The following is a 12,593-nucleotide window of genomic DNA, read 5'->3' on the forward strand; positions in this document are numbered from 1 at the left end:
CATTTATTTATCTGTATACTCTACTCTTCCTCCAAGCAGCCCAGAGCGATGTTTATCCTCACAACATCCCTGTGAGGTAGGTTAGGCTGAGAGAGAAGGGGCTGGCCCAGAATTACCAGCGAGTTTCGTGACGGAATGGGGATTTGTAGTCCACAACAGTTTGAGAGCTAAAGTTGCTTGTTCCTGTTTATCATAAGAAAAGCCCTGCTGGATCAGGCCAAAGGCCCATCTAGTCAGCCTCTGATTGATGCAGTGGCCATCTGGGTACATCAGGGAAGCATGCAAGCAGGGGAAAGAGGGCAACCACCCACTCCCGACGGTGTTCCCTACTAGCACCTGGAGTTCAGGAGCGTTCCTCCTCTGATCCTGATGGAAATATACAGCTACTAAATATAGCTGGAGGCTAGTAGCCATTGATGAACATAAGAACAGCCCTGCTGGATCAGGTCCAAGGCCTGTCTAGTCATAGGAACATGGGAAGCTCCCGTATACTGAGTCAGACCATTGATCTATCTAGCTCAGTATTGTCTACACAGACTGGCAGCGGCTTATCCAAGATTGCAGGCAGGAATATTTTTCAGCCCTATCTTTGAGAAGCCAGAGAGGGAACTTGAAACCTTCAGGGGCATAGCAAAGTTGGAGCGGGCCCAGAAACAAGATTTTAAAATGCCCCCCCCCCGAAGCTCGGCTCATGAAGTAAAGAAATCTTAAATGAGGCTGAATAGTGGTAACAAAAATCATAGTAATGTGTGTGTGTGTGTGTGTATAAACCTATGTGCCACAATAGAACAAATTATTATTTTTAAAGGGTTTGTAAACTGTGGATGATGCAAGTCATTTAATGGTACTAGAGAAAGACATGCTGTTCTGGTAGCTCCAGGTCTTAACACTCACATCAATTTCGGAGGATGAATACAACTGAAGGAAGCCTGGGCGGGTGCACGGCTGGAGGAATCAGTCATGTGACTTGCCTCTGGAGGGCCCCCCAAGGCCATGGGCTCCCAGACAACTGTCTACCCTTGCCCTATTATAGTTACGCCCCTGCTTCTGCTCTTCCCAGAGTGGCCCCATCCCCTGAGGGAAATAACTTACAGTGCTCATATGTGGTCTCCCATTCAAATGTAACCAGGGCAGACCCTGCTTAGCTAGGGGGACAAGTCATGCTTGCTACCATAAGACCAGCTCTCCTCTCCTAAGATCAGGTCTCTTCTTCTGTTTCACACAGTGGAGCATCCTGTGTCCAGCATCCTGTTTCTCACAGTGGCCCACCAGATGCCTCTGGGGAGCCCATAGGCAAGAGGTATGTGCATGCCCTCTCTCCTGCTCCATGCCCCCTCTCCTGCGGTTGCTCCCCTGCAACTGGTATTGAGAAGCATTGTGCCTCTGAGGCAGGAGATGGCCCACAGCCATCAGACTAGTAGCCATTGAAAGAACAGTCTTCCATGAATCTGTCTAAGCCCCTTTTAAAGCCACCAAAGCTGGTGACCGACACCACAAACTATGGCAAAGAATTCCATAGACTAATTATGCACTGTGTGAAAAAGTACTTCCTCTTGTCGGTCCTAAATTTCCCGACCTTCAGTTTCATGGGATACCCCCTGGTTCTAGTGTTGTGAGAGGAGGAGAAAAACTTTTATCTGTCCACTCTCTATACTCTATGCATAAGTTTACAAACCTCAATCATGTCTCCCCTTAGTCACCTCTTTTCCAAGGTAAAGAGCCCCAGATGCTGTAGCCTAGCCTCATAAGGAAGGTGCTCCAGGCCCCTGATCATCTTGGTTGCCCTAGGATGGTTCTATCCTCCATGAATTTGTCCAATCTCTTTTTAAAACCCTCTAGATTGACGCAGCGGGGAAATGCTTGACTAACAAGCAGAAGGTTGCCGGTTCAAATCCCTGCTGGTACTATATCGTGCAGCAGCTATATAGGAAGTTGCAGGGGCATAGCAAGGTTGGCTCAGAGACAAGATTTTAAAATGCCCCCCCACCCACTGAAGCTCAGCTCATGAAGTGAAAGAATATACACACACACACATATATATAAACCCTTGTGCCACAATAGAACATCATCCTAAATTATTATGGACGATGCAAGTCATTTAATGGTACTCGAGAAAGACATGCTGTTCTGGTAGCTCCAGGTCTTAACAATCACATCAGTTTTGGAGGATGAATACAACTGACTTGCCTCTGGCGGCCCCCCAAAGGCAGTGGGCCCCCAGACAGCTTTCTCCTCTTGCCCTATTATATTTACGACCCTGGGAAGATGCTGAAAAGGCATCATCTCATACTGCACGGGAGGAGGCAATGGTAAACCCCGCCTGTATTCTACCAAAGAAAACCACAGGGCTCTGTGGGCACCAGGAGTCAAAATCGACTTGACGGCACACTTTACCTTTACCTTTAGATTGCTGGCCATCCCCACATCTGACAGCAGCAAATTCATTATTCAATTACACGTTGTGTAAAGAAGTACTTTCCTTGACAATTAGTGCAACATCAAAGGCCAGGCCATTGATGATGCTACATACCTCGTATTAAAATAACTAGTAATAGTGGCATGTCCTGTATCTCACACCAGAGGGAGAACTTCCATATCACTTTCCAACAACAATGCTTTTCAAAAGAGCCAGTTCCCATATACAGCTGCCAGTCTGGAACTGGGAAGACTGGGATTGAGAGGTTGTTACCCGTGTGAATGTCTGTTCTCTGGAAATGCTGAAGTCCTCATTCTGTCTTTCATGCTGCTGTTTAAATGGCAGGACTCAGCCCTACCTGGAACAGGTCACTTACCAACCTGCCTCACCTATCTTTGTTTTAATGGCAATTGCTTTGCATGCAGCAGACTCAGGTTCAATCCCTGGCTGGGAAAAGGAATGCTGGATGTTCTTTAAAAGTAAGCTCCCCACTCTCAGTCCAGTGCACCAAGCCACCTCTCTACACATGCTAGGAATACTAGTATTTCTCACATATGTTGTAGGGGAGTTTCGATGAACCTATCCCACACAATTAGAGAAAGACACCCCAATGTGTCAGGGGTGGCAGTTGGGAGAAAGACATGCGCGCTCATGGTGTGTACATTTCCTTTTCATGTGTGGTGGGCTGGCTGGACCAAGTATAGTCTCAACTGGAGATATGAGGTGGATACAGTGAATCACAGAAAACTTTAATACACCATTTGGTTGAACTAAAGACCACTCACACTTATTTACTTACCAATCCTAAATGGGAAACATCTTTAAAAGTACTGGTGGCAAGGCTTTAACTACGCTTTGTGCAGGAGTACCTCATTATCCACGGGGCTTCCGTTCCTGCAGATTACAGCGGGAAATGAAACCATGGATAAAGAGTTATTGAGTCTATGGGATTGCAGGGTTTAGGTTAACTTTCCAGACTCAACCCCGCCCCCGGCAAAAGATCACCATGAAAATTGGCCAAATAAAATGCCCTACCATGCTTAACAGGTCTTCAGCAGTCTAGGGATGCCCCACCAGAAGCCCAAAAGACTCCAAAACTTTGTGGGAAATCAAATAAGTATGGCTTCCCTCCACAAAATGGCAGCTGGAAATGATCACCAAGATAATTTCCTGCCACACCCCAACCTGCGGATATGCAGAATTAACCCCTTCTTGGCCACTCAGCCCACCCCACCCCACCTGCACATGCCGAGGTCGGGATGGTGAGTCTGCAGACAGTGAGGTAAGCCTGTACTTATTTATTTTATGTATTTATTTATCATATCTATATACTGCCTGATATGTGTATCCCTAGGCAGAGTACAGTATTTAAAATACAACAAATATAAAACCGGATAAAAAGATTAAAACAATTTTATGAAATAAAAAAAAAGCAATTTAAAATTAATTAGTTAAGTAAAAGCCAGAGAAAACAGGTGTGCGTTATGGGTCTTTTAAAAAATAGCCAGAGACGAAGCTCTTATTTTGACAGAGAGTCCTGGGCAGCCACAGAGAAAGACGGATCCTGAGTAGCCACTAAATGAGCCGGTGGCAACAGTAATAATTTTATTTTTATTTAACATATTTTTATACCGTCCAAAATTACATCTCTGGGTGGTTTACAAAAAAACAGAAAAGTTAAAACAAATAATGACAACAGAGAAATTAAAACCTTGGTTAAAAATAAGCAAAAAGTTAAAAGATTACAAGAATTTAAAACCTTAAAACAATACTTTAAAACAATGTTAAAATGATTAAAACAGTATTTAATTAAAAGCCTGGGACCTCCCCAGATCATCCTAATCGGCTAGAGAGTTCATGAGCTGATTTATGAGAATATAAAGAACACAGACAACAATGGGCACCTATTAAATAGTCTAATCAGTGTATGGCATTGTGTGAAAATTTTTGAAATTGTTGTATAGTATATGGAGGTTCTGTGGCTGTGTTCTACTGACTCAATTCACAAATGGGGACAGAGTATGAAACAGCGGAACTGGACAACTGAGGGAAAAGTATTTCAAACAAAGATGCCACGGGGTAGGGGGCATTATCAGGTTAAGTACTTCCGGAGGAGAGGAAGATTCCATTTGAAGTTTGGTCTTTCTTATCAAGAAAGGTTCTCAATTCTCAGAGAGCCAAGAGAAAATGGTTATAAAATGGCTACCCTGTGGCATTAATGCCTCTGGAGAGAAAACAAATTAATAAATCAGGAGTTGACATCTATGGATGAGAGAGCTTGGTTCTTCTCCAGATGGTAAAACTGTAGGAAAGTTCACAACTTTTGGAGAATGAGATCCTAAATATTTCAGTCCCATAAGGCCCATTTTTGTTTCCTTTACAACATGTGGTAAATACAAAATTGCATAAAACAATATTAAATTTGCTGGTTGCTGCCAGACACTGGCAAACATGTCCCAATCCCCTGAACTCAACTTCAGCTAATGCATAATAGAGTTGGTTGGCTCAGTCCTGTATAAGAGCTCCTGCTACATTTATGACAAATGTTTCCTTGCTGATTTTTGCACAGATTAAAATGGCAACCATAGGTACACTCCGCTGTGAATAAATCCCTTTTGAACTCAGCAAGACTGATCACTGAGTAAATATGCATAGAAAAGTAAAGTGTGCCCTCGAGTCAGTGTTGACTCTTGTGCCCACTGAGCCTTGTGGTTGTCTTTGGTAGAATACAGGAGGGGTTTACCATTGCCTCCTTCCTCCAGTCAACAATGGAATTGTTGACTGCAAGGTTTTGTTCACTACATTTTGCAGTTCCTACTGGAATGTGTTGAAGTGCATTTTTAAATTTGCATTACTTTAAAAATCCAAATGTAAAGTGTGCTGTCGAGTTGGTGTGGTTCCTGGTGACCACAGGGCCCTGTGGTTGTCTTTGGTAGAATACAGGAGGGGTTTACCGTTGCTTCCTCCTGTGCAGTATGAGATGATGCCTTTCAGCACCTTCCTATATCGCTGCTGCCCAATATAGGTGTTTCCCATAGTCTGGGAAACATACCCGTGGGGATTTGAACCGGCAACCTCTGGCTTGCTAATCAAGTCATTTCTCCGCTGCAGCATTAGGTGGCAGCAAATATGCATAGAACTGGGCTGTAAATATTTAAACTTGACTTATATAATTTCCGTTACAGAGGTTTAAAATGTTTTGTGAAGCATCTCTGTCTTCCATACACACACACACACACACACACACACACACACACACACACACACACACACACCCTCAAGTGGCACAGCAGGAAAATGCTTAGCTAACAAGCAGAAGGTTGACGGTTCAAATCGCCGCTGCTACTACATCAGGCAGCAGCGATATAGGAAGATGCTGAAAGGCATCATCTCATACTGCACAGGAGGAGGCAATGATAAACCCCTCCTGTATTCTACCAAAAGACAAACACAGGGCTCTGTGGGCGCCAGGAGTCAAAATCGACTTGATGGCACATTTTACATATAGATTTTTAAAGTAATGCAAATTTAAAAAATGCACCTTAACACATTCCAGTAGGAACTGCAAAATTTAGTGAACAAAACCTTGCAGTCAACAATTCCATTAAGCTTCTTCTCAATCCGACTGATGGCGTGGTTTCAGTCTGCACACTACGCCATCTAATGGCCTCAATGTTCCCTTGTCCAAAACTTTAAAACTCTGTGGCTGAACCAGCTGGAATTCAAATCTCTGAAGAAATTTGGCCATCACCACTTTCGCCTCGATCTGTTACAGAAACAAAACAAAATGAAATGGTGAGCTGGTTGTAGTGATTTGGACACAGGAAGAGATCCAAACAGTAACTCTGGATAAAGTGCACACACTCATTCATGGTCTCAATTGTAATATAAAAATATAGAGAGAGAACTAGTCCATCTTTTTTTTTTAAAATCCACTTTGCTGCCTTCTTTTCCCTGCTATATCTGTATTTCCGTCCCTTTACCTGCCCTCTTCTGCTTGCCATAACAAACAGGACTAGTTTTGCCCTATAGCCGGCACAAGATCAACATGGACCAATCAAGAAAAGGAACTACTGGAGAGGCTCAGTGGGAGGTGCAGCAGACCTGGGGCGGTCTAAGGAACTGCATTCCTCCCAGTGTTCTCTGTAACAGGGATTCCCAGGTGATGTTGACTACAACTCCCATCATCCTGAGCTGCAATGCCTTTGTTTGGGGACAATGGGAGTTGTAGTCCACAATATCTGGGAATCCCTGTTACAGGGAACACCAGTCCACCCCACTTCCAAATATGATCCTTACAAGCTTTGAAAGTGGTGCAGGGATAGTGAGCAGGGAAGGTTGCCAGCAGCCTCTTTGTACTTCTTGCAAGCTTAGCAAGAAGCATGAGGTTCCTCTTCACTCCTTGCAAAATGTGAAAAGGTCAGATCGATTCTGCCAAGCTCCTTAAATGGCAGTCACACTGATGGCACCCCAATATTCCTCCACCCAAGGCAGTCAGCTCACCTGGCCTCATGAAGGGAACGCCCTGTAGCAGTCCTATCTCACAGTGCCTCAGATTTTATAGTGACAGGCACTCTCTCCACAGGAGAACTAAGGATAACTGTCTTACTTACCTTTGCAAATTTTTGCCCAATACAGTTACGAGGTCCCAGGGAAAATGGGAAATAGGAAAAGTATGGCCTAAAGAATCATTAAAGGAAGACAGCAATCAATTAGATGCTTTTGTCCAAATAAGATACACTATGCAACTGTCGCATTGCAACCCTGATGACTGCTGCAGCAGATAGCGTTTTTGTTTTACAGAACTCATCTTCGCTTCAGTTTTGAGCCTTGTTTTCCCTTTCTGTACAATGAGAATACTGATATTTATTATTCTGCTTCTCATTTTTCCAAGAGCTGAGCATAACCTACATCCTATATAGCCTGGGTGTTAAGATTGCAAACGTTTCTCATTGGCTCAGGCTCCTGTGCCTTTAACAACAACTTCAAGCTGAAACATTGGTGAGTGGCAGAGCTTATTACTAAGTTGTGAAATGCTTCACCTGCTGCAAATCAAGCTGTTGTTAAAAAGTCATAAAAGCAGGTCAGGGTATACTCCTTGTGGGCAATCCCAGTTAAGTGTCAGAATTTGGTGAATGTTGACATTTACCAGTAATTCTAAAGATATTAAGAGATCCAAGGGGGAAATGTTGGACAAGAGCATTTCCAGATGGGACTTTTAGCTCACTTCTCCTCTGGAATGGACAGTGTGTGCTCACATATTGGCCAGATTTATCCCGAAGTCCTTGTGAGCTATTGGGGAGCAGTCCACACATGATTCTGGTTTTTCATTACACATTGGAACGTAGTCCAATTTAAGTCAGGGATTTAAAAAATCCACTTTCCCCCTCAGGTTTTTTGGGCAAATTCGAACTTGCAGGAAATCCTTGCAGTAAACCCACAGTAAAGCCTGCTGTCTGGAAATGCTCCTGGTCTGACACTTAGAAGTACATTTGATGCCAACTGGACACTTCCAGTAGATGTCCAGGAATCCACAAATTGAGGCTAAACTCACAACCTGCTAATATTTGTGGTTGCCACCAATCTGTTCTCTTCCCTCAGATTATTTTCTGGAACACAGGCAGAGTGCTTAGGTCAGAAGCAGATCCTCTGCCATTTGCACTGGGATACGAAGATGGTAAGAAATGGTGGGAGCCCCCTCAAACTGCACAGAAAGGATTCCTGCTGTTTATTACCTTCTAAAAAATGGCAGGGGAAATGAGAACCCTGGTGAGGAGCTCTGGGTGGTGCTGGATGTCCTGCTTGCCAGAGGGCTGTGGGCACTCGCCACTAGGAAGCTGGCAAGTGGATTTGTAGATACCTCTGTGTCCCAATGCTTCCTCATTTCCATCACTGACCAGTAAGGACATTTAAACAAGCCCTCATGTCACAAATGTTTACGAAGTTCCCTTATTGGGCTTCCTAAAATTCAACGAATTAGCAATCAAGCTTAAGCATTTGTCAGATTTCTGACATTTACTAGAACTTATGCCTTTTGTTAAATTTTTTTAAAAAGCCTCTTTAGAATACCTTTTTTTCTATCCTACAGTAAACACACTCACCTTGGTTGGTCTTTTCTAAATCGGTCAGGATTGAACACAAGTGGGTCTTTGAAGAATTTCTCCAGACGACCCATAACATATGTGCTGAACTGCCAACAGAAGAAATGTATTTACATTTGAATTATGACTTCAGCTGCAAAAACACTGATCAAGAGGCAACTGCATGTTTTGACCACATTGTCTTTTTTTTTTAAAGCCTGATGTATTTTCCCAGTCAATCCTGTACAATACAAGAGGCCCTCTTTATTTGTGGGGGTTCCGTTCTCGCCTACAGGCGTGAATACAGAAACCGTGAATAAAGAAACCCACCTTAAAACGCACCGTGAATAAAGAAACCCACATGGCGGTTGCCATGTGCGTGCTGGCACCAAGTGTGGATACCTGGGACAAACGCCACCCCAGTAGGAAGCTGCATGGGGCAGCAGAGAGCAAGTAAGAACCTGCTCTCCTGTTTCTTAAAGCTCCTGCTCCCCTCCCTGTGGCACCAAACCAGTGCTCAAACCTCGGTTCGTGCACACCCTCAACCGTGGATAACATGGGCCTCCTGTACACTTATTTCAGCATTTGTTGCAGGCCTTTTTACTTCATTTAATTCAAGAGATTATTCTGCTCTCAGAAGGCATTTGGTATTCCAGTGTATCACTCAGGTTCCTTTGTGTATCAGTCAAACTCCAAACAATTACAAACACAGAAGTGAAAGCTCCATTTCACTCTTGGTATATGCAATTTATACCAAATACATACAACACTTCCTTCAGAGTTATAATGGCCTTTGTTAAATGACTTTCTAGAGAGGTATCTAAGGCGAAATATATTATATTTATATTTAGTTTATTTATATCTTGCCTATCCAAAATAGCCGAGGGCAGTTCGCAATACACGGTGGTTCTTCCATTCATAAGACAATGAAATTAAATAGTTATAACTGTATAACTAATCTTAACAGGCATGAATGTGCCATGCTCATCCTTTCCCCCATCCGGCTCTCTCCCTAATTGCATTGGGGGGGTGGGCAGTTCACACTCGAAATATTAATTTAAACTCGTATTTCTAGCCAGGGGCAGAGCTCCCGGTTCAAACAACGCAGGCTGCCAGAGGGATGGGGCCACTAAGGGCCCTTTGGCCACTTGCCACTTCCCCACCCTCTCCAACTACTATGGCTCCTGCCACTTCCTGCCACCCACCACTTGCCGTCAGGCTTGGGCACACTTGGAAGCAGGGAGGCCCCTTTCTGTCTCTCTCTCTCCTCTGTGCTTTCAAGCAGCCCCAGAACTGGATGGGAATGGAGAGTGTGCTCTCTCGGCGTCAGGGTGAATGTGCTCTCTCCATTCCCATCCGGTTCCAGATCTGCTTGGAAGCAGGGAGGAGAGAGGCAAGCAGGAGCGGGCGGCTGGAGGAGCAGTGGTGGTGTGGCAAGAAGGGCGAAGACAGGCCCCCTCTGTCCCAACTACGCTGCTGTTTCTAGCATGTGAAGAGGAACCCTTTATACAAACTGCCCCTGCACACAATTAGGCACAAAGACGATCTGTGCACTCATGGCACATGTATGCCTTTATCACGTGTGGTGGGCCAGGCAGACAAAGTATAATCTGAACTGGCCCAAGCAATATTAATTGTAAAAAGGTGTAAAAAAAATGGCTGGTATGGTCCTCCTAAAGCAGGGTTTCTTAGCCTTGGGTCCCCAGATGTTGGACTACAACTCCCATCACCCCAGCCATGGCCCTTTGTGGCTGGGGATGATGGGAGTGGTAGTCCAACAACATCTGGGGACCCAAGGTTAAGACACCCTGTACTAAAGGATCACCATCTGAAATAAAGGTGTGTCACTAAAGTAAGTATACTCATAGGTAAGTAGTTTCAAATAATATTATCAAGAGGTGAGGAAAACCAGTTACTTCCAATATTAAAATAACATTGTTTGGCGGAACCACTCTCCCCACATGATTTGGTATCTGTGTGTTGCTACACGGGGGTGAGGGGAAAGCGTAGTTTCCCCATGTTCCTTCCTCATGAAATTAAGATAGGCTGTATCATCTGAATCAGCTCAATATGTTCGAGAAAACTGCACATGGCAGTTCATGCAACAGACTCACAATCAAGGTGGTGTTTTTTGGAATGTTGATCCCTTCAATGATGGTGTCCTTTTTTGGCCTGCGTAGAGTGGCTGCAGCCGGTGGGTACAACCTGAGAGTTTCTTTGAGAACCTGAGACAGTGAAGGTGAATTTATGAATTTAGAACCAGAAGAATTCTCTCTCTCTCTCTCCCTCTCTCTCCCTCTCTCTCTCTCTCTCTCTCTCTCTCATTTGGCAAACAGAAGGGATGCACTTGCATCTGGAGCATCTGATTAAGACTCCAACTCAGCCATGAATTTACTGGTCTGGGCGGTTTTCAGCAAACATAAGTCACCCTCAGTATTAGTTCCCCAACAATTGTACCTGTGATAAATATTTGAGCTTTCCAAGATCTTCATAGGCAACATCTTCCCTGGCACCAAGGACTTCATCCACTTCAGCCTGAAGTCTAAGAATCAGAATCAGGAGATGTTTCAGTCAAGTGTTCACTCATCTTTCATGCTAAAAGATTTCTGTTATCTGAAAAGATTTCTGTTATCTTATCTTCCTAAGATAAGCATCACCATAATTTCCTTACATATGCAAAATGTTCGGTAATTTCACCAAAAAAAGTTACAAAGGCAGCCTCCAGAATCTACAATAATGAGAGCTGGTCTTGCAGTAGTGTGCATGAAGTGACCCCTTTGCAAAATAGAGTCTGCCTTGGTTTGCATTTGCATTTGGGTGAGTAACCATCTATATATTTATTTCTCCTAGGCGTACCTGTCGCGAATTCCATGTGTGGCAGCTCTCACGAGAGTTTGCAAGCAGCTGCTGGACTAGTGAAGGGGAGAAAACAGCTGCTGAGATGAGGAGGCGGTGGCAGACCGGCCTGGCCTCAGGGAGCAGGCTGCAGCGGGCAGGAGGAGGGGACGGGCTGGTTTGAAAGCCGGCTGGCCAGCTGGGTGGGAGTGGGACAGGAGAAGCAGGCCTGGCGGCTGGCCCAGCTAGTGTAAGATATTGCCCTTAGGAGATGGGGCCATAGCTCAGTGGTAGAGCATCTGCTTGCATGCAGTTTCCAGGTTTAGTCCCTGGCATCTGCAGATAGGGCTGGAAGAGACTCCTGCCTGAAACCTTGGGGAAGCCACTGCCTCAGCTAGATGCACCAATGGTTTGACTTGGTATAAGGCAGCTTCCTATGAGGAAGTTAAGGGGGAAAATATGTAACCGGGCTTTATCTATGGCTGCCCCAGGGCTTTGGGATATGCTCCCTACTGAAATAAGAGCATCTCCTCCTCTGTTTGTTTTTAGGAAGAACCTGAAGACTCTCCTGTTTTCACAGGCTTTTAATTATAATTAATTTAATAATTTTTAAAACTTGTTTTAATATCTATTTTATTCAATTGTTTTTATTGCCATGTATTTTAATCTGCAACTTTTAAATATTCACCACCTAGAGATGTACATATCAGGCAGTATAGAAATATGATTAATCGATAGTACCAGCAGGGATTTGAACCAGCAACCTTCTGCTTGTTAGTCAAGCATTTCCCCACTGCACCACTTAAGGTGGCTAGATAGACAGATAGATAAAATTAAATAAAGGGAGTAAGTGGGTAGCACAGTTTACCTACTTTGCAACTATCTCAGGGTGCCTCCCCAGCTCCATTACGGCAAAAGACATCTGATTGGCAGACGTTTCTCGACCTGCAGGATAGAAAATCTGTTTAGGTGGAGGAGGGTTCTAGAAATATAACTAGAGATTGGATTTAACCCATTTGTAAAAGAAAGAAGTCTGCTGCTGCCCCAAAGCTTTAGAACACACTCCCTGCTGAAATAAGAGCCTCCCCATCTCTGACAACTTTTAAAAAGTCTTTAAAGATGCATCTGTTCACCCAGGCTTTTAATTAAATATTGTTTTAACGATATTTTAAAACCTTTTTAAAATGTTGTTTTAAAATTTAAATCATTGTAATGTTTTAACTTTTACTATATCATTTATTTTGTTTTAACTACTGTTTTAA

The 12,593-nt window shown here is 43.9% G+C and overlaps 1 protein-coding gene across 3 annotated transcripts in view; it reads right to left on the bottom strand.

Annotated features, from left to right (window-relative positions):
- Window positions 1-5,878: 5,878 nt before the first annotated feature.
- LOC128336801 (cholesterol 24-hydroxylase-like) overlaps window positions 5,879-12,593 on the bottom strand; it is a 39,375-nt gene continuing 32,660 nt past the window's right edge. Inside the window, exons 10-15 of one of the 3 annotated variants that reach the window (XM_053276983.1) lie at window positions 12,204-12,276; window positions 10,954-11,038; window positions 10,611-10,721; window positions 8,518-8,606; window positions 7,030-7,096; window positions 5,879-6,182 (exon numbers count right to left, since the gene is read on the bottom strand). In XM_053276983.1, coding sequence (XP_053132958.1) covers window positions 6,033-6,182; window positions 7,030-7,096; window positions 8,518-8,606; window positions 10,611-10,721; window positions 10,954-11,038; window positions 12,204-12,276 — 575 coding nt within the window. In that variant the 3' untranslated portion in view covers window positions 5,879-6,032. Of the gene's footprint in view, window positions 6,183-6,981; window positions 8,378-8,517; window positions 8,607-10,610; window positions 10,722-10,953; window positions 11,039-12,203; window positions 12,277-12,593 lie in introns of those variants that run through there. The other 2 variants (XR_008312098.1, XM_053276996.1) reach the window with 2 other exon arrangements.

This window comes from Hemicordylus capensis, chromosome 1 (genome assembly GCF_027244095.1).
Source record: "Hemicordylus capensis ecotype Gifberg chromosome 1, rHemCap1.1.pri, whole genome shotgun sequence".
NCBI classification, from domain to species: domain Eukaryota; kingdom Metazoa; phylum Chordata; class Lepidosauria; order Squamata; family Cordylidae; genus Hemicordylus; species Hemicordylus capensis.